The sequence below is a fragment of the Trachemys scripta genome, chromosome 9 (assembly GCF_013100865.1).
Source record: "Trachemys scripta elegans isolate TJP31775 chromosome 9, CAS_Tse_1.0, whole genome shotgun sequence".
In the NCBI taxonomy this organism is placed as follows: Eukaryota; Metazoa; Chordata; order Testudines; family Emydidae; genus Trachemys; species Trachemys scripta.
In genome coordinates, this window is record NC_048306.1 from 41,875,238 (window position 1) to 41,894,242 (window position 19,005).

General features: G+C 47.2%; 1 protein-coding gene across 2 annotated transcripts in view; it reads left to right on the plus strand.

Moving 5' to 3' along the window:
* Positions 1-19,005, plus strand: part of LOC117883365 (exocyst complex component 1-like) — a 66,900-nt gene that overhangs the window by 38,130 nt on the left and 9,765 nt on the right. For both annotated transcript variants that reach the window (XM_034782622.1, XM_034782623.1), the window contains 3 exons: positions 13,990-14,108; positions 15,487-15,597; positions 15,867-15,940. In XM_034782622.1, coding sequence (XP_034638513.1) covers positions 13,990-14,108; positions 15,487-15,597; positions 15,867-15,940 — 304 coding nt within the window. The remainder of the gene's footprint in view (positions 1-13,989; positions 14,109-15,486; positions 15,598-15,866; positions 15,941-19,005) is intronic.

Consider the following 19,005-nt stretch of genomic DNA (forward strand, 5'->3'; position numbering starts at 1 on the left):
TATTTTTATACTCCTCCCTGGTCATTTGTCCAATCTTCCACTTCTTGTAAGCTTCTTTTTTGCGTTTAAGATCAGCAAGGATTTCACTGGTTAGCCAAGCTAGTCGCCTGCCATATTTATTATTCTTTCTACACATCGGGATGGTTTGTTCCTGCAACCGCAATAAGGATTCTTTAAAATACAGCCAGCTCTCCTGGACCCCTTTGCCTTTCATGTTATTCTCCCAGGGGATCCTGCCCATCTGTTCCTTGAGGGAGTCAAAGTCTGCTTTTCTGAAGTCCAGGGTCCGTATTCTGCTGCTCTTCTTTCTTCCTTGTGTCAGTATCCTGAACTCGACCATCTCGTGGTCACTGCCTCCCAGGTTCCCATCCACTTTTGCTTCCCCTACTAATTCTTCCCTGTTTGTAAGCAGCAGGTCAAGAAAAGCTCTGCCCCTAGTTGGTTCCTCCAGCACTTGCACCAGGAAATTGTCCCCTACACTTTCAAAAAACTTCCTGGATTGTCTGTGCACCGCTGTATTGCTCTCCCAGCAGATATCAGGGTGATTAAAGTCTCCCATGAGAACCAGGGCCTGTGATCTAGCAACTTCTGCTACTTGCCAGAAGAAAGCCTCATCCACCTCATCCCCCTGGTCTGGTGGTCTATAGCAGACTCCAACCATGACATCACCCTTGTTGCTCACACTTCTCAACTTTATCCAGAGACTCTCAGGTTTTTCTGCAGTTTCATACCGGAGCTCTGAGCAGTCATACTCCTCTCTTACATACAACACAACTCCCCCACCTTTTCTGCCCTGCCTGTCCTTCCTGAACAGTTTATATCCATCCATGACAATACTCCAGTCATGTGAGTTATCCCACCAAGTCTCTGTTATTCCAATTGCATCATAGTTCCCTGACTGTGCCAGGACTTCCAGTTCTCCCTTCTTGTTTCCCAGGCTTCTTGCATTTGTGTATAGGCACTTAAGATAACTCATCGATTGTCCCTCTTTCTCAGCATGAGACAGGAGTCCTCCCCTCTTGCGTTCTCCTGCTTGTGCTTCCTCCCAGGATCCCATTTCCCCACTTACCTCAGGGCTTTGGTCTCCTTCCCCCGGTTCAGCATTGCCATGAGCTGGATATCTGGAGGCACTTTTTGGTCAAAACAGACACTGATGTGTAGGTGGTAGTGAGCTATAAAGTTTATTGACACAAGATTGGTATGAGCATATTACTGAGGATCAGTAGAGCAATCAATGAGGTGCACGAGTCTCTCTGGATTGGAACCACAATAACATAGCATAGCACTAGTTGGTTTCTGCTACACTGGGGCATGGATCAAAAGCTTTACCCAAGGCAGTCAGCAAAGTCGCTGTGGCTTCCAGTGCAATCCCCCTTTTACAATTCCATGTGCTGTGTACGAGCCAGCCATTGGTATACTATCGTCATCCAAATGCCTGGCGTTACTATACATCCAAATTGACCTGTGCCACATTTGAAACCTTCATTATTTGTATTCCAGTAGCTCCTACAGGCCCCACAAGTGAAATCAAGGCCCCATTGCACTAGGGTTATGCATACACATAGTAAGAGATGGTTCTTGCCTACATAGGCAAGGCGGACAATGGGTGTCATATCACAGTGGACTCCCCACTGGCATATGCCCTCGTGGCTGGGCTGTCCTCATCTAGCACCCCCTGCAGAGCATTGCTCCGGCCCTGCAGGGTCTACCTCTTCTTGGGTTTCAGCCCTCTAGTCAGGTCACTTATAGCCTCACCTCTTCCAGGGTATCAGCATCTCCAATAGTGTCCAGCACAAACCTAGCCACTCATCGGAGCCTTCCTCCCCTCCTGGGCTCCTCTTCAATCCCGCTTTTCTGGGAACCTGCTACCCTGAAAGGCTTGTCCTCAGCCTACCATGAACTTAAGCTTTCAGTCTCTCTGGGTTCTGGCCAGCTCCCACTTCCTCTTTGGGAACACTGGCCCACAGCACTGTTTTCCCTAGAGCCTTGCCCCTGTTTGAGGGCCCACCACAGGACTAGCTCCCTCTGTAGCTTCCCCTGGTACCCTTTTCCCAGCAAGGAGAAACCCCAGGCCCCATCTCTTCTATATCTCTTCCCTAAGCCTGGAGCTTCAATTCCAGTCTACCTCCAAAGCCATTTACCTGTGGGTTGGCCTTCTTTCAGACCCCCTCCAGGGATTGCTTTTACCCCTACTGCCCCCTGCATCAGGGTACAAACTTTCTCCTGAAGCAATCTGTTACCTAGTGAACACTCTCAGCCTTTTGTGCAAACCCTCTTTCAGCTGGGTCCCATCATTACTCAAGGCCACCTGATCCCACATCAATTAGGATCAGTTAGGAAGGTCTTCACAGGCAGGGCTAAGCCTGGCTCCTCTTAAAGGGCCAGCCAGTCCATGATAGGCCTGGATTTCTCCCCATTTTACAGATGAGCCAGGGTAGCATCTCTGGCAGAGGTGGGAATTGAACTTGGGTCTCCTAAATGCCAGCATGAAGCCTCGGTCACCAGAGCATCCTTCTTTTTACTTAACCTTGAGTATCTCAGTGATAGCTGGAGGAAGAGGTTCATGGCTCTGAATGCCAAGGAGGGCTTGCCTAGCCGAACACTAAGGGTATGTCTACACTACGAGAATAGTTCGATTTTACTTAAAGCGAATTTGTGGAACCAATATTACAAAGTCGAATGTGTGTATCCACACTAAGGACAGTAATTCGACTTTGTGAGTCCACACTAATGGGGCAAGCATCGACATTGGAAGCGGTGCACTGTGGGTAGCTATCCCACAGTTCCCGCAGTCCCCGCTGCCCATTGGAATTCTGGGTCGAGCCCCCAATGCCTGCTGGGGCAAAAAATGTGTCGAGGGTGATTTTGGGTAACTGTCGTCATTCAACCCTCACTCCCGCCCTCCCTCCGTGAAAGCACCAGCGGATAATCAGTTCGCGCACTTTTCTGGTGATTGACAGCATGGACGCCACAGCACCGAGAGCATGAAGCCCGCTGTGATCATCGCTGCAGTTATGGCCGTTGTCAACACCTCGCGCCTTATCATCCCCCTTTTTCAGAGGCAGATGCTGAGAAATCGGGCGAGGAGGCTATGGCAGCACGGTGAGGACATTAAGTCTGAGAGGGGCACAGGCCTCTCACAAAGCACGGGACCCTGCGCCGTGGACATCATGGTGGCAATGGGTCATGTTGATGCTGTGGAACGGCGATTCTGGGCCCAGGAAACAAGCACGGACTGGTGGGACCGCATAGTGCTGCAGGTCTGGGATGAATCACAGTGGCTGCGAAACTTTCGTATGTGGAAGGGAACTTTCCTGGAACTTTGTGAGTTGCTGTCCCCTGCCCTGAATCGCAAGGACACCCGGATGCGAGCAGCCCTGACTGTCCAGAAGCGAGTGGCCATAGTCCTCTGGAAGCTTGCAACGCCAGACAGCTACCGGGCAGTCGCCAATCAATTTGGAGTGGGCAAATCTACCGTGGGGGTTGCTGTGATGCAAGTAGCCAACACAATCGTTGAGCTACTGCTCTCAAAGGTAGTGACCCTGGGAAACGTGCAGGTGATCATAGATGGCTTCACTGTGATGGGATTCCCAAACTGCGGTGGGGCTATAGATGGAACTCACATCCCTATCCTGGGACCGGACCACCAGGCCAGCCAGTGCATTAATCGAAAGGGCTACTTTTCAATGGTGCTGCAAGCACTGGTGGACCATAGGGGACGTTTTACTAACATCAACGTCGGATGGCCGGGCAAGGTTCATGACGCTCACGTTTTCAGGAATTCTGGTCTGTTTAGACGGCTGCAGGAAGGTATTTACTTCCCAGACCACAAAATAACTGTTGGGGATGTGGAGATGCCTATAGTGATCCTCGGGGACCCAGCCTACCCGCTAATGCCCTGGCTCATGAAGCCCTATACAGGCGCCCTGGACAGTGAAAAAGAACTCTTCAACTACTGGCTGAGCAAGTGCAGAATGGTGGTGGAGTGTGCTTTGGGACGTCTGAAGGGGAGATGGAGAAGCTTACTGACTCACTCTGATCTCAGCGAAACCAATATCCCCATTGTTATTGCAGCTGGCTGTGTGCTCCACAATCTCTGTGAGAGCAAGGGGGAGACATTTATGGCGGGGTGGGAGGTTGAGGCAAATCGCCTGGCTGCTGATTACGCCCAACCAGACACCTGGGCGATTAGAAGAGCCCAGCGGGACGCACTGTGCATCCGGGAAGCTTTGAAAGCTAGGTTCCAGAGTGAGCAGGGTAACCTGTGACTATTATGTTTGTTTAAACAGAAGCTGAACCTGCCCCCGTTTCTTTACCCAGTTAATGTTGACTATCCTCTCCAGTTACCAACCCCCTTCCCCTCTGTCCAATACACCTTTAAAAATAAAATAAATGAAACTTTGTTCATTAACACCATTTTCTTTATTAAGGATTTCGCGGTAAAGGGTTGAAACTGGGACGCAGACTGTGGTGGGGAGCGGGTGTAGTCATGGAAAGGACGCTTCTAAACTTGAGGAATGACTGGCTCCTGCTCCTAGAGAGGCCCACAGTGGTGGATTGGTTGTTTCAACGGAGCCTGCCACCCCTCCTTTTCGGGACTCTGTGTGTGGGGGCTATGTGACTTTGTGGCAGGGGAGGGTGGTTACAGATCCCCTGCTGCGTGGCTATGTCATCCAGGCTAAGGACCACTGCATAAGATCTGTAACCGCCCTCCCCCGCCACAAACTCACATAGCCCCCCCCACAGAACATGAAAACCACCTCCCAGACTGACCAGTGTGCCTAGTGACTGCAATGTGTGTGTGACCTTCTGCTGAACCTGCCCCCGTGTCTGTACCCTGGTAAAGGTGACTGTCCTCTCCAATTACCAAACCCCTTCTCCCCCTTCAAACACACTGTCCTCTAAAAGAACATGACGGAAACAGTAATTAACAGAAACGTATTTTTTATTAAGAACTACACAGGGGATGAAACTGGGACGGGGGTTTGGGTGAGGTGCATTTGAAGGGAAGGAAAGGACGTATCAAATCTTTGGGAATGAGAGCTTTCTGTTACTTGAGCAGTCTGCAGGGGTAGAGAGACTGTTTTCATGGCCCCTGCCCCCCCTCCTTCTTTGGACTTTGGGTGAGCGGGGGATGGAACTTTGTGGCAGGGGAGGGCAGTTAGTGATAGAATGCAGCGGGGCTCTGTCTTCCTGCCTCCTGTCCTGCAGAACATCTACAAGGCGCCGGAGCGTGTCCCTTTGCTCCCTCATTAGTCCAAGCAGCGTTTGAGTCGCCTGCTGGTCTTCCTGCCACCACCTGTCCTCCCGTTCACTGTGTGATCGCTGGTATTGCAACATGTTCTCCCTCCACTGGGTCTGCTGTGCCGCCTCAGCTCGGGAACAGACCATAAGTTCTGAGAACATCTCGTCCCGTGTCCTTTTCTTTCACCGCCTGATCTGCGCCAGCCTCCGGGAGGGGGATGCCAGGGTAGCTCGGGAGACACTCGCAGCTGTGGGATGGGAAAAAGGGAGTGAATTCCTCAAAAAGATACATTTTTAAAAACAATGAATATAGTCTTTCTCTGTGAACAAGATTATGCACAGTACCTATCACATGTGCACTCAGTACAAGGTCGAATTTTCTGTCTTCACCTTGAGTGCCTGTGGTCTTACTGTACAGATCACACAAGCGGGGCCGGACAACGGAATTCTGCTAGCAGGCGGCCATGGTAAGCCGTAGACTTTTGGCTGCTTAAAGCTTAATTTACAGCAGTGCCCTCCTTTCACGTTCCAAGCAATGCTCCTAGCGTTGGCCAGTTCCTGCTGCCGGTGATCCAGCCAGCATGAACTCTGCCCCTGTCCCACCCCCGTCGCAGCTGTCCCCAGGAAAGATCCCTGCATGCTGCTGGCGAACCACTCAGCAGGAACGGTTCGCCTCCCCGCCCCCACCACGTGGCTGGGCTCGGGAAAGCTCCCTGCACGCTGCCGGCGATCCAGCTGGCATGAACTCTGCCCCTGTCCCACCCCCGTCGCGGCTGTCCCCCGGAAAGATCCCTGCATGCTGGTGGCAAATCGCTCAGCAGGAACAGTTCGCCTCCCCGCCCCCACCGTGTGGCTGTCCCCGGGAAAGATGCCTGCACACTGCCGGCGAACCGCTCAGCATGAACGGTTCGCCTCCCCGCCCCGACCGCGTGGCTGTAAACCGCCGGTTACAGTTATTTAAAGGAACAGGCAATCAGTCCCCATACTAAAATTCCCCTAATTCAAAGCAGGTCACCATGAGTGATAGCACTCTGATGAGGATTACAGAGACAGAGAAAGACCGCATGCTGCGTGAATGCCAGCAAACACCAGGGCCATATGCCGCCATGCTTTGCCAGGCAATGATACCGGAGTACCTGCCGCTAGCCTGGCGCGGAAAAGTTTCCTACCATGGATGAGGCAATAAGGCCGCTCTCCCCAGGAACCTGATGCAAAGGGTTTTACATTACCTCCAGGAGAGCTTCATGGAGATGTCCCAGGAGGATTTCTACTCTATCCCCAGACATGTTAACAGACTTTTCCAGTAGCTGCACTGGCAAGGACTAAAAAGTTAAGTGCCTAGGGCAAACTAATCATTAAAAACCCATTGCTAAAATACCATGCCTATTCTATTCAAAATAAATGTTTAAAACACTTACCTACTGATCCTTCCCCTGATTCACGATCCAGGTTACCGCCTTGGGAGGGTTGGTAGGGGATCTCCGTGAGGGTGGTCTCCTGGCTGTCGGGGAAATCAGCGTTGAAAGTGCTGTCGACTGCCTCGTCCTCCTCATCTCCTTCCTCATCTTCCCTGTCCGCGAACAGCTCCGAGGAAGCGGCCGTCGACAATACCCCATCGTCAGAGTCCACGGACAATGGTGGGGTAGTGGTGGCGGCCGCACCTAGAATGGAATGTAGTGCCTCATAGAAACAGCATGTCTGGGGCTGGGATCCGGAGCATCCGTTTGACTCTTTGGTCTTCTGGTACGCTTGTCTCAGCTCCTTGATTTTCACGCGGGACTGTGTTGCATCCCGGCTGTATCCTCTCTCCGTCATGGCTTTTGAGATCTTCTCGTAGATCTTCGCATTCCGTCTTTTCGATCACAGCTCCGAAAGCACGGACTCATCGCCCCACACAGCGATGAGATCCAAGACTTCCCGATCAGTCCATGCTGGGGCCCTCTTTCTATTCAGCGATTGCATGGTCACCTCTGCTGGACAGCTCTGCATCGTTGCCAGTGCTGCTGAGCTCGCCACGATGTCCAAACAGGAAATGAGATTCAAACTGGCCAGACAGGAAAAGGAATTCAAATTTTCCTGGGGCTTTTCCTGTGTGGCTGGTCAGAGCATCCGAGCTCGGACTGCTGTCCAGAGCGTCAACAGAGTGGTGCACTGTGGGATAGCTCCCAGAGCTATTAGCGTCGAATTCCATCCACACTAACCCTAATTCGACATGGCCATGTCGAATTTAGCGGTACTCCCCTCATCGGGGAGGAGTACAGAAATCGATTTAAAGAGACCTCTATGTCGAAATAAATAGCTTCGTTGTGTGAACGGGTGCAGGGTTAATTCTAATTAACGCTGCTAAATTCGACATAACCTCCTAAGGCCTAAGGCCTAAGGGTATGGTGACTGAATGCACCCCTACATTCACACCCTGCACAGTATTGTAATAATCTTTGTACAAAATATGCCTTGTGAGGTATCATTTGAAAACTAATAATTCCCTGGCCAATAATATCTTGGCGAAAGGTACATAGCAACGTTGAATGTAAAGTTATGAATTCCCCCTGTATGATGTTAGCACATGTTCAAATCCACCTAGCCCTGGCTATGCAGAAGTTGTTAAACAACTCTGTCCTAACCAAAGAAATGTGTGTTTATCTTAATTTACATATTACATAATAAACAGGGTGCTTGGGCAGCAAGAGGGGGTAAACCTGTTGAAGACAAAGGACAAGCTGATACCTCTGGCCAGGTGTAATCAAAGTTGATTGGCAGTCACCTTAATGCAATGTACGTTCAAATAGATATAGTTTCGTAATGTTTTTTCCATCCAATACAAACCCAGCTGAAAGCATTTCGCTAATTTACCCTTTGGATTTTAGGTCTTTTGAAAAATCTGCTCCTGGTGCACTTTTAGCCACATCCCTTACCCCAGGGACCCAGTAACCACCCTTTTGTCAAGAAGCCAGACCGCACAGCTCCCTCCATTTTGTTTATGCAAGAGTGTTCCACCTGTAAGGTGGGGAGGTGATATTCTGGTCAGATCCAATTTACCTTGCTGCAGCTTGCATAATCCAGGGCAAACTTTCTAAAGCTGTTCTGTGACTCACCGAGCAGGAGCTAGATTTGTCAGCTGCGATTCTGCAACCAGCCAATCCAGGGGAGCTGGGATTCCACTTTGGTTCACCTGAGTCACATTGTCTAAACTAGGTAGTTAAAAGGGAGAGAGACCTTGCCTCTTAGTTACTCTGATGCACAGCCGCAGCATTTCCTGAGGTAACTTTGCCCATTTTCTCATACAAAGAAGAAATCCTGCAAAGAAGTGATGAACATGCTGGCAGAGAGCCATGAGAATTAGCAATGGGGACAGCAAACAGCATGAGCCGAGGTTTACCAGATGCTGTGGTCAGATTCGGTTTCCTGAAGAAAGGCAAACACACTTATTTAAATAAAAGAATTAGCAAAACTAGTACAGAAGGCAAAGACACCACCATTTCCATTCAGCATAGTAACTGATGGGTTCCAAGCAGGTGCTTTTAATGCTGTGGGGTAATAGAAAGCAAAGTTTGTCTTTGCCAGCAACACTACGGCTATTAAAAATTGAGAGACCTGCTGGGTGGGGAGTTAGCTTTATTATTTGAGAAGCCCTTTATGAAAAGAGACTCATTAAAAATAATAAAGGATGGTATCGGTTATGAGTTACAGCAGGGCTGTATAATCCTGGTTTTGTAATTTATATCGGTGATTTCCTTTTAGCGGTTCACCGATCTTTATTCAATGGCTGTATACATGTAATAAAAAACTAGTAATTAAAATAATGACAGGAAACAAAGTTTCTGGGAAACCAATTGTGGTTACAGCAGGAGTCTTTGAGGGCTTTGTACCTGGCATGAGATCTGCAGGGAATTATCCACGGGTGCGTAGTTCATCTTGAGGCAAGATGATCTCATTGCTAAGGCACTGGCCTGGGAATCTGTGTTCTGTTCCAGCTCCGCCAGAGACCTTCGTTGTGAATATGGGCAAGTCTATAGGCTGAAAGTGGCTGCTGATTGAGGTGTACAGCAGGATGCTCCAGTTGTTGTTGGAATAATTGCTGTAGCACATCAGTGTTGTTCAGTCTCTCCTGTCTCCAGGCATACATTGCTAAAGTCCTGTCTGCACTAGGGGACATTTTTTAAAAAATCTGCTCTCACTGGTGCAATGCTTAAAATGGCAGTGAGAACTGGCAGCCCATCTACTGCAGGGCTCTTGGCATTGCTGGAACTGAACTCATGTTAATGATGGTGGGAATTTTTAGAAAAAAAAGGCTAACTTGGCTTCCAAATCTTTGCCTGTTGTATCCATCTGCTTCTGAAGAGGGCACATCTCGTACCCCACCCTCTCTCACTCTCTACACAGATTTACCCAGGATATCTTGGAAATGCTGCAGGAGTAAAAAGAAAGAAAAAAGATGAGGGGGACTGTGTCTCATGCAAGCTCATGCTCCCATATCATTGCTTACAGAGCTCAGAAACGACTTCCAGTGTCTGCATCTCTACATTACTAACCTGTGCTTGGCTCAGAAAATCAGGAACATACTGCCTCAAATACAGTAGTGGCTGACAATAACGGATACCATAGGAGAAGTCAACCAACCTCATCACTAGAGCTAGTCCAAACAATACTGATGGAACTTTTTTCTTTTTCTTTTCTGGAATATGGTGAAATTGATCTGTTTTGCAGAGAGGGTTCGATTTTGACAAAGTTCTGATGAAACCCAGGTAGCATTCCATTGGAAACCTGCCAGGCTTCTTGACAGCTTTCTGACAGCTTGCCTGTCTGGCTCTTTGGCAGCCCATCTATGGAAGCCTTTGGAATCCCGACTCCAAAGCTTGTGGCTTCTCAGTAGCATGGGATCCCAGGGTATCTAAGGCCAGGAGGACTGCCCCAGCCAGGCTGCAGTCGCCCAGTGAAATGATTGAGAGCCTGAAGCGCTAGGTTATACTTGCTCTCAGGGGTGAAAGTAACTTAAAGGACTTACCGGAATGCCAGAGTCCTGAGTGGGGGTGTGGCCTCAACCAGAAGAGGTGGGGCCTTTCAAGATTTAAAGGCCCTGGGGCTCTGGCTGTGGCTGGGAGCCCCAGGGCCTTTAAATCACCTCGGAGCTACCAGCTGCAGAGGTGGCTGGGAGCCCTGGGGCTCAGGAGAAAATTAAAGGGCCTGGGGCTCCGGCCACCGTGGAGCTCCGGACCCTTTAAATCATCTTGGGAGCCCAGCTGCCGGAGCTCCGGCAGGGATTTAAAGGGCCCGCAGCTCCTCACAGTGGCTGGAGCCCTGGGCCCATTAAATCACCACCGCGGAAGCCAGTCTAGTCTGGCACAGCGTACTGGCTCTTACCGGTACGCCGGACCGGACTGGACTCGCTTACTTTCACCTCTGCTTACTCTATTCCTTTATTTTCCTTGCTCTTCCCTGCCCTCAGTAGGAGGGTGTTGATTTCCCTTGGATTGCAACAAAAATTTTTCAAGACAGGAAATTAAGGCCTGGAAAAAAGAATGGCTAGAAGACTGAACCCCAGTATCAGTCTGCAGCCCACACCTACCACAGCACATCCATAAAGTGACACAGTGATAAAGCAATCTCCCAGTCACACCCTATGTCTCACTGTCTATTTGTCTCAACTGGCTCTTGTGACACTGGATTCTTTGGGCTGACTGCATGCTGCATAAAGAATTATTTCCATCTATTGGTTCTAAATATACTGCCCTTTGATTTCAAGCATCCCCTTGTTCTCATGTTATGGAGTAAGGTTAAAAAAGGAACTGAACAGTTTTCACTTAGCTATCATTGAATAGTTCTACCTTCTACCCATTCTTTTTTCCAGGCTTTAATTTCCTGTCTTGAAAAATTCTTGTTGCTATTTTTTTTAAATGAAGTAAAATGTCATTGCTTTATCATCCTCTTTATGCAGAGAGTGGTTGAAAAGTTTTTGTGTTGTGCTAGAAAATTCTTTTGGTGATTTTTGCAAAACTGAAATAATAGGGTTTTGGGGGGTTTTGTCATTTATTGAGACAGACAGATAGATAAGCCAGGCTTGCCCAGATCTCTAATTACCCTTGTTGTCCTTCTCTGAACGTTTAGAACCTCAGCTATATCTTTTCCAAAGAAAGGTGGCCAAAAGTGGACACATTCATCCTGTGTGCAGAAAGGGCAGGACTCTGAGACAGTTACTCTAGATGTCCCAGATTTTTAAAGCTAGCTCCTCAGCTGGCATAAATCAGCATAGCACCATTGATGTTAGTGGAGTCGGGTTGATTTTTTCAGGGCTGGCTGGAAAGTGTTAGTTTTATTCACGCAGAAAGTTTCAGTGAAAACAAACAATTTTTTGTTTGTTTTTTTGTTGAAATTTTCAGCAGAAAATTTTAACTTTTTGTCCCAAAACTGCCAAAACAATATAAATTTTGGGCCAAAAACTGAAAAGATGTTCAGTTTTCAGATGAATATTTTCGGTTTTACGTCTATCAAAAAAAACTGAGGAAAGCAGTAACTTTCCATGAAAATTGTTTGATCTAAAAGCCTATTCTCCATCAAAAAAAAGTTCTGATGGAAAATTTTCAACTGGTTTTACTGATTTATACCAACTGGAGGATCCATAGCATCCAGGATTTCTCATTCCCAGATTTTCCTACATCTGTACTTCTACTGAGTAGTAAGGGGACAAGCGGCACTGGAAGGAGAGCAGTAGATGAGAAGGGGAGAGAGAAGAGAAGGGTGATAACAGGAGAGAGAGAGAGAGAAATGAGACCACAATAGGACGTCCATCGGAATCTGTGTCTCGTGTCAATCAGGCAGTAAGGGCTGGTTTCCATAAAGCCAACTGGGCCATATGGAAGCAGCGGGTGTAACAGGGAAGGGCTGAATCACCTGACAGTAACATCAGAGAACAAATGAGGTTTATGAGAGTTGAGAGTTAAGCTTATGACAATAGGTGAAAGCCTTGTGCAGAATAGGTGGGAGATCCCTTCTTCAACTTTCTACTCCCTTTCAAAGTTGCAGTAAGACTTACGCATTCTCACTCCTGGTCCCCCCTGACTATTTTAATATGGCTGTCCCACTGCCTAGAGTACTCTGATTCAATTCAGCTAATACCCAGATCCTCCCATCATGTATGCCTGGTTGGCTAAGTGAGTGGATGGATAGCTATAGGTGATCATCTGTATGGTTGACATGTTGATTATCCATGGCTACTGTGTCACAGCTTGGAGGGGGAGAGAAGCAAAGAGACACAGGTGTGACAAAGTGGGACTGTTCTTAATGTTTCCTCTGAATACTGTGTGGGTGCCTCAGTTTCCCATATGCATTTCTTAAGTCTCCAGTGTGCATAAATGGCCGACAATCTGTCTCCTAGCAACAAATGGCCAGGGCCCTTCCCCCCTTGCAAGGGGATAGCTAAAGGTGAACAAAGAGATCAGGTGACCTCTGTCCCGGGAAAGAGACAAAGGCCAGAAAGGAGGGGCTGGAGGGGGTTGCAGTTTGGAGCTGGCTGGGGACGGGGAGTGAGTGCAGACGTGGGTGTCTGGCTTGCTGTGCCCCAGAATGGACCCAGCTGAGGTCCATTGTTCGCCCTCTATAACACTGATAGAGAGATATGCACAGTTATTTGCTCCCCCAGGTATTAATACATACTCTGAGTAAATTACTCAATAAAAAGTGATTTTATTAAATACAGACAGTAGGATTTAAGTGGTTCCAAGTAGTAACAGACAGAACAAAGTAAGTCACCAAGCAAAATAAAATAAAATGCACAAATCTATGTCTAATCAAACTAAATACAGATAATCTCACCAGTTCCAGAATACTCCCTTTTACAGGCTAATCTCCTTTTAGCCTGGGTCCAGCAATCACTCACAACCCCTGTAGTTACTGTCCTTCAAGTATCCTGGGGGGGTGGAGAGGCTCCTTCTTTAGCCAGCTGAAGACAAAATGGAGGGGTCTCCCACGGGTTTAAATAGACTCTCTCTTGTGGGTGGAGACCCCCCTCCTCCCTCCTATGCAAAGTCCAGCTCCAAGATTGAGTTCTGGAGTCACCTGGGCAAGTCACATGTCCCTGCATGACTCAGTCTTTACAGGCCGAAGCCATTGTCCGCATGGTATCTTGCATGTCTCCAGGAAGACTTCTTATGTGGATTAGAGCATTCCTAGATGCATTATTCTCCAAGTGTTTCCTGATCAGGTACTTAACCTGGTGAATTCCTTCCTAAAGAAGCTGACCAAATGCCTCACAAAGCTTACTTAGAAACCAAGCAAGCATACAGCCCATATTCTTAACCTCAAGTAGAAAATGATATATATGTACAAATAGGATGAATAGATATAGCAGACCATAACCTTTACGGAGATATATTACATGGCACAGGCAGCACAAAACATATTCCAGTTATGTCATACATACATTTATAAGCACCCCTTCCCCATAAAGCCTTATGGGGTACACTGTCACACCCGCCTGGGCGGACTCGCTGTGGGAAGTGCACGGAGGGGCATATGCTGAATGCTCCAAGGTCAGACCCAGGAGGTGAAGCTGTGTAAGCTTCTTCCCCTGAAGACAGTCTGCTCCGAGGGACAGGAGGCTCCCCAAAGTCCTGACTGGCTTTGTGGGGAGCAGTTCCAGAGCATCGCCCAGGGACTCCGTGCATGGCTACTGTGTAACAGCTTGGAGAGGGAGAGAAGCAAAAAGACACAGGTAAATACAAAAGCCTGCAGAAGTTATGTCTGTTCCAGGTTTTCAAGAAGGTCTAGACAAGCAGGTGGCCTGTGGGAGCAGACAGCACACTCAGTTCTGTCTCGCTGACAGCGGAGAAGGGGAAGAGGATGAACTGGACAGAGGAAATGTTGTCAAAGTAAGGAACTGAGAGTTAATAGAAGAAGATGGGACTTATGTTTTAGAAAGGTGGCTATGGAATATGCACAAATCCAATACTGGTTCCTCTCCTCCCTTCTGTCCATGAATTAATGGAGCAGAGTTGTTCTCTACCTGTAACAGGCACAGATTGCCTAAGCACATACTTCAGGCACTTGTCTCCTAGGCGCTACATGGAGTCTACGTCAAGGGGACACAAATCAAATGTAGGTTTTTTTTGTTGTTGATGTTGTGTAGGGGTTGTTTTTTTAACTGAACAAAGAGAATGAGGCAACCTGCTTCTTCTCCGACCCTAGCTCGGTGTTTGTGAGAGAGCTCTCTGATTGTGACACCCACAAGTAGATTCCAGGCGGGGGATTCCCAACATAGGTGTGTGGAAGGATGGAGTCGGGGCTCTGAGCTGAACTCCTGCATGATGGCATACATGTCTGGGGGCAGCACAGAGGAGGATTAATCAAGAGCACCTCTTAGTTACTATCAAAACATACAGTGGATGTGGCATCTTAAAGAGGGACAAGGGCATGATCAGGTCACCTATCAGAGAGTCACTTGAGAATAGAGCTGGGCAAACATTTTCAGCCGAAAAGTGCAGATTTGATGGCACCAAAACATTTTGTCAATTTCATGCTAGTTTCACCCAATTGTTTGTCAGAAAGAAAACCTAAAAAAATTCCAAAAAAAAAAAAGTCAGAATGAAACATTTCAATATTTTGGTTCAAAAGGACTTTTTGTTTCCAAGTTTCCTTTAATTTAATTTTTTGAATTAAAAATGTTTAAAAATGGAAACATTTAATTCAACCCCAATTTTTTTCCTATTTACCAAAAATTCAGAAAAAAAAACCTGTTTTCAGTTCAACCTAAAACAATCTTTTATAATTTTTCAGAATTACCAACAAACCGAAAAAATCCATTATTCACCCAGCTCTCCGTGAGAAGCACAATTCCAGACTGGAGATGTAAAATCGGGGCAGGGCCTCAATCACAAAGACTCCTGGAGAACTTGCTGCACTTTTAACCTCCAAACCTTTGCCTGTGTTTTTTCCCGAATCCCCTCATTGGCCTGCAGCAGGCCACAGTGTCATTTATTCCATGCTGCTGAGAACAAACTGGGTACCACACTGGCCATGTTTACAGATCCAGCCGGGGTAAAATTTGCTCCAGATTAAAAGGCTTCATGTACAGTAGATCTGGGAATGCCGAAACAGTGTGGCAATTAGCACAGCAATACTCTAAATGCTCCTGCTGTTGCCTAGTAGTAGTGACTGTGAAGCTCTGGAGACAGGAGGAAAGACTGAGGCATGCTAGGTGGGAGACAGTATTTAACAATGTGTGTAATGTATCTGATTGTTTCTAAGCAGATGCTGGAGCAAGTGTTGAGGGAGCTGCAACCCCTGTGCACTGCGGAGCAGAGGTTTATTGAGAAATTCTTTATGCTGAGTCAGGATGCTGCAGACCCAGAGGGGCTGGGGGTAAGTCAGCTAAGTGAGCCATTGATCCTACCATGAGAGAGTTAACCTTTGGGAGCAAGGAGCTGAAATTAACCTGATGCTTGAGCAATTTCTTATCTAAGTTAGCATCTCTATGATTGTGTCCCTAAGCTTGTATATGGAGTTGTAGTGTGAGGCACTATTACTTCTGCTGAGTTGACACATAAAATTTATCTTCCACCGTCCAAGTGGGAGAATGGAAGTCTCTCAAGAGGAATGGTACTCTCCCTCCCCCCCATTCTTTCTTTCAGCTACCTGCCACAAGCAAGGGAGGGAAGGATGTAGCGTTTCCTGAGAAGTCTCATTGGCCCAAGACTAAGACCGAGTACGTGGATGATAAGTGATCTGTCGTGCCTGGAATTCCTGGGAGTTTGTGTCTGAGGAATTGGCTGCATACGACAAGGGGTTTTTGTCTCATGACTGTGGTGATTTCATACCTCTCCACCCTTCATCAGGCATTTCAGGGGACACACCCCAACAGCACGCATTTGTGCAGCACCTAGCACAATGGTCTTCTGGTCCATGATAAATTTATGGAGAAGATGGTATGATAACATTGCCTACAGTAGCATATGGCCTATCCATGACTGCTATTAGCATATATTGCCAATGGCTGCTTATGGGACACTAGATGGGGAGGGCTCTGAGAATTCAATCCCAGGTGTCTGGCTGGTGGGTCTTTCCCGCATGCTCAGGTTCTAACCAATCAGCACATTTGGGGTCAGGAAGGAATTTTCCCCCAGGTCAGAGTGGCAGAGACCCTAGGGTTTTTCACCTTGCTCTGCAGCATGGGGCAGGGGTCACTTGCAGGTGTGAACTAGAGTACATGGTGGATTCTCTGTAACTTGAAGTCTTTAAATCAAGATTTGAGGACTTCAGTAACTCAGCCAGAGGCTATTTGACTATTACAGCAAATGCTATGAGGTTAGAGCTCCTAAGCACTACTCTAATACAAATAACAGACAGACAGCCTGCATCTTAGTGGAGTATTTGGATATGCAAAGTAGATCTATCATTTTTGTCCCCTCTGTGGCAGTGATCTGGGAGCAGAGCTGGTTAGAAAATGGAATTTACGTTCCATGGGAAATTGACACTTCGAAATTTGCTTTCATTCTGAATCGGAACGAAAGTTGAAATTTACCACACAAATTCCAAAAAAAATTGTATTTGGAATGATCAAATGTTTCATTCCAATGATGTCAAAACATTGTAATAAAAGAAGAGCTCGGTGTAATAGCTCAAAAGCTTGTCTCTTTCACCAGTAGAAGTTAGACCAATAAAAGATATCACCTTGTCTCTCTATTACATACAAATACGCATAGCGTTAAATATTATCTAGTACACTCCCACTTATCCAAATGCCCTTTATCCAAAAATCCTAATTATCTGAATCCACAGTGTCTCCCGTGTAGCCCTAGAGTTAATCATCCACTCATAACTTCTCAATTAGCCTCTTAGCACCTGTTGGTGCTAATCAGTGACTTTGTATTGCAGCTACCTGCAGTTACTGAGCTCTAATCCTGTATCAGCAACAGCAGCAGCTTGGCAGGACAGTTAAGACTAATTCAGAATTAAATGACGACCACAGTCATTTTAATACAATTTAGGTGTTTTAATAAATTCAGTAAAGTTTGTAATTTATTAAAGAGTAAAAAACCAAGGACAGTATTAAGCCAACATCAGCATTACTCCCTTTGTTCTACATACTTCCACATCAGTGATGCTGCAGCTCAACAGCACTTCCAGTTATCCAAAAGTTTTGGCTGTCTTCCAGGGCATTCAGATAACCAGGTGTGTGCTGTATATCAGTAAAATATCAATAGTTCATATCATATAAGAGTCAAAATAAAATAAATCAAAACACTAAAGTGGAAACAAACTGTTTTACATTATCAAAACAAAGGAAATCGACTTTCTCCCGTCAACACAATCCCATGTTTTGACAAAACTGCATTTTCTAACCAGAGTCAGAAGATCTGCCTAGTGCAGTGTGGACACATCAGCACAGCTGCGAGACCCTGGTCCAGCAATTGTAGGGTTACTATGCAGTGAGGTCTCTTATTGGGGAAGGGATAGCTCAGTGGTTTGAGCATTGGCCTGCTAAGCCCAGGGTTATGAATTCAATCCTTGAGGGGGCCACTTAGGGATCTGGGGCAAAATCAGTACTTGGTCCTGCTAGTGAAGGCAGGGGGCTGGACTTGATGACCTTTCAGGGTCCCTTCCAGTTCTATGAGATAGGTATATCTCCATATTTATTATTTTTATTATTAAGCGCAGACTTGGAAACACCAAGTCCATAAGCCTGGCTCCCACAGACCTGGCTAATCTTGTAGTATGGACACACACACTGTGTCATTCAAAGGCATGTACTGTCCCGCCAAGAGAGGTAGGATGCTCTAATGGCAGGGCACTGGCTTGGGACTCAGGAGACATGGGCAAGGCAATGTTCTGCCACAGACTTGCCGTGTGACCTTGGGCAAGTCGCTTAGCCTCTTTGTGCCTCAGTTCCTGGTTATAAAGTTGGGATAGTGGCACTGTCCTACTGCACAGGGGTGTATATTCAGGATAACTACATTAAAGATTGTGAAGTGCTCAGATGCTATGGTAATGGCAGACTTATAACTACATAGGACAGATAAATAGGGGACTGTTGCTAAGTAATATCACAAGAAGACAGCTGGATAAGATTTGGCCCTCAGTCAATCCAGTACTTGAAGCCAGTTGGACAATGAATGAATGAAGTCAATGGGGCAAAAAAATGTTGGCTTGTATTCAAATCACATTTACACTGGTGAAAATCAGGAGTCATGCCCATGGCTTACAGCCATGTAAATGAGTGTGGAATAGGACAAAATTTGGGTCAAATTGCCTGAAATGTCACATGGGGGCTTAGCCTGCCAGTGTCACAGGACTCAGGGCAGTGCTGGTTAGTACCAAGTGTTTACTCAGCAGAGTGGTTGTGTGAAAGGGTTCTTTATCACTGCTTCTAGTCTGCTCACACGGGGAAACAAAGCACAGAAATAGGAGCAAATATATTATCAAAGTAACTGCAAGAATTCTGATAGTATTGTGTCTTGGGACAGGATAGGACACTGGACTGGGGGTCAAAAGTGTGACCAGAGCTATTCATTAGGCATCCAAACCTTGACCATCGCAGTGTTATTGTTAAGTCACTGGTCATGATAGGGCTATCACTTTAGACTAGGGGTCTCAAACTCAAATGACCATGAGGGCCACATGAGGACTAGTACGTTGGCCCGAGGGCCGCATTTATTGACACCTCCCCACCCCACCACCCTCGGCCCCACCCCCACTCCACCCCTTCCATGAGACCCTGCCCCTGCCCCCATTCCAACCCCTTCCCCGAAATCCCCACCCCAACTCCACCCC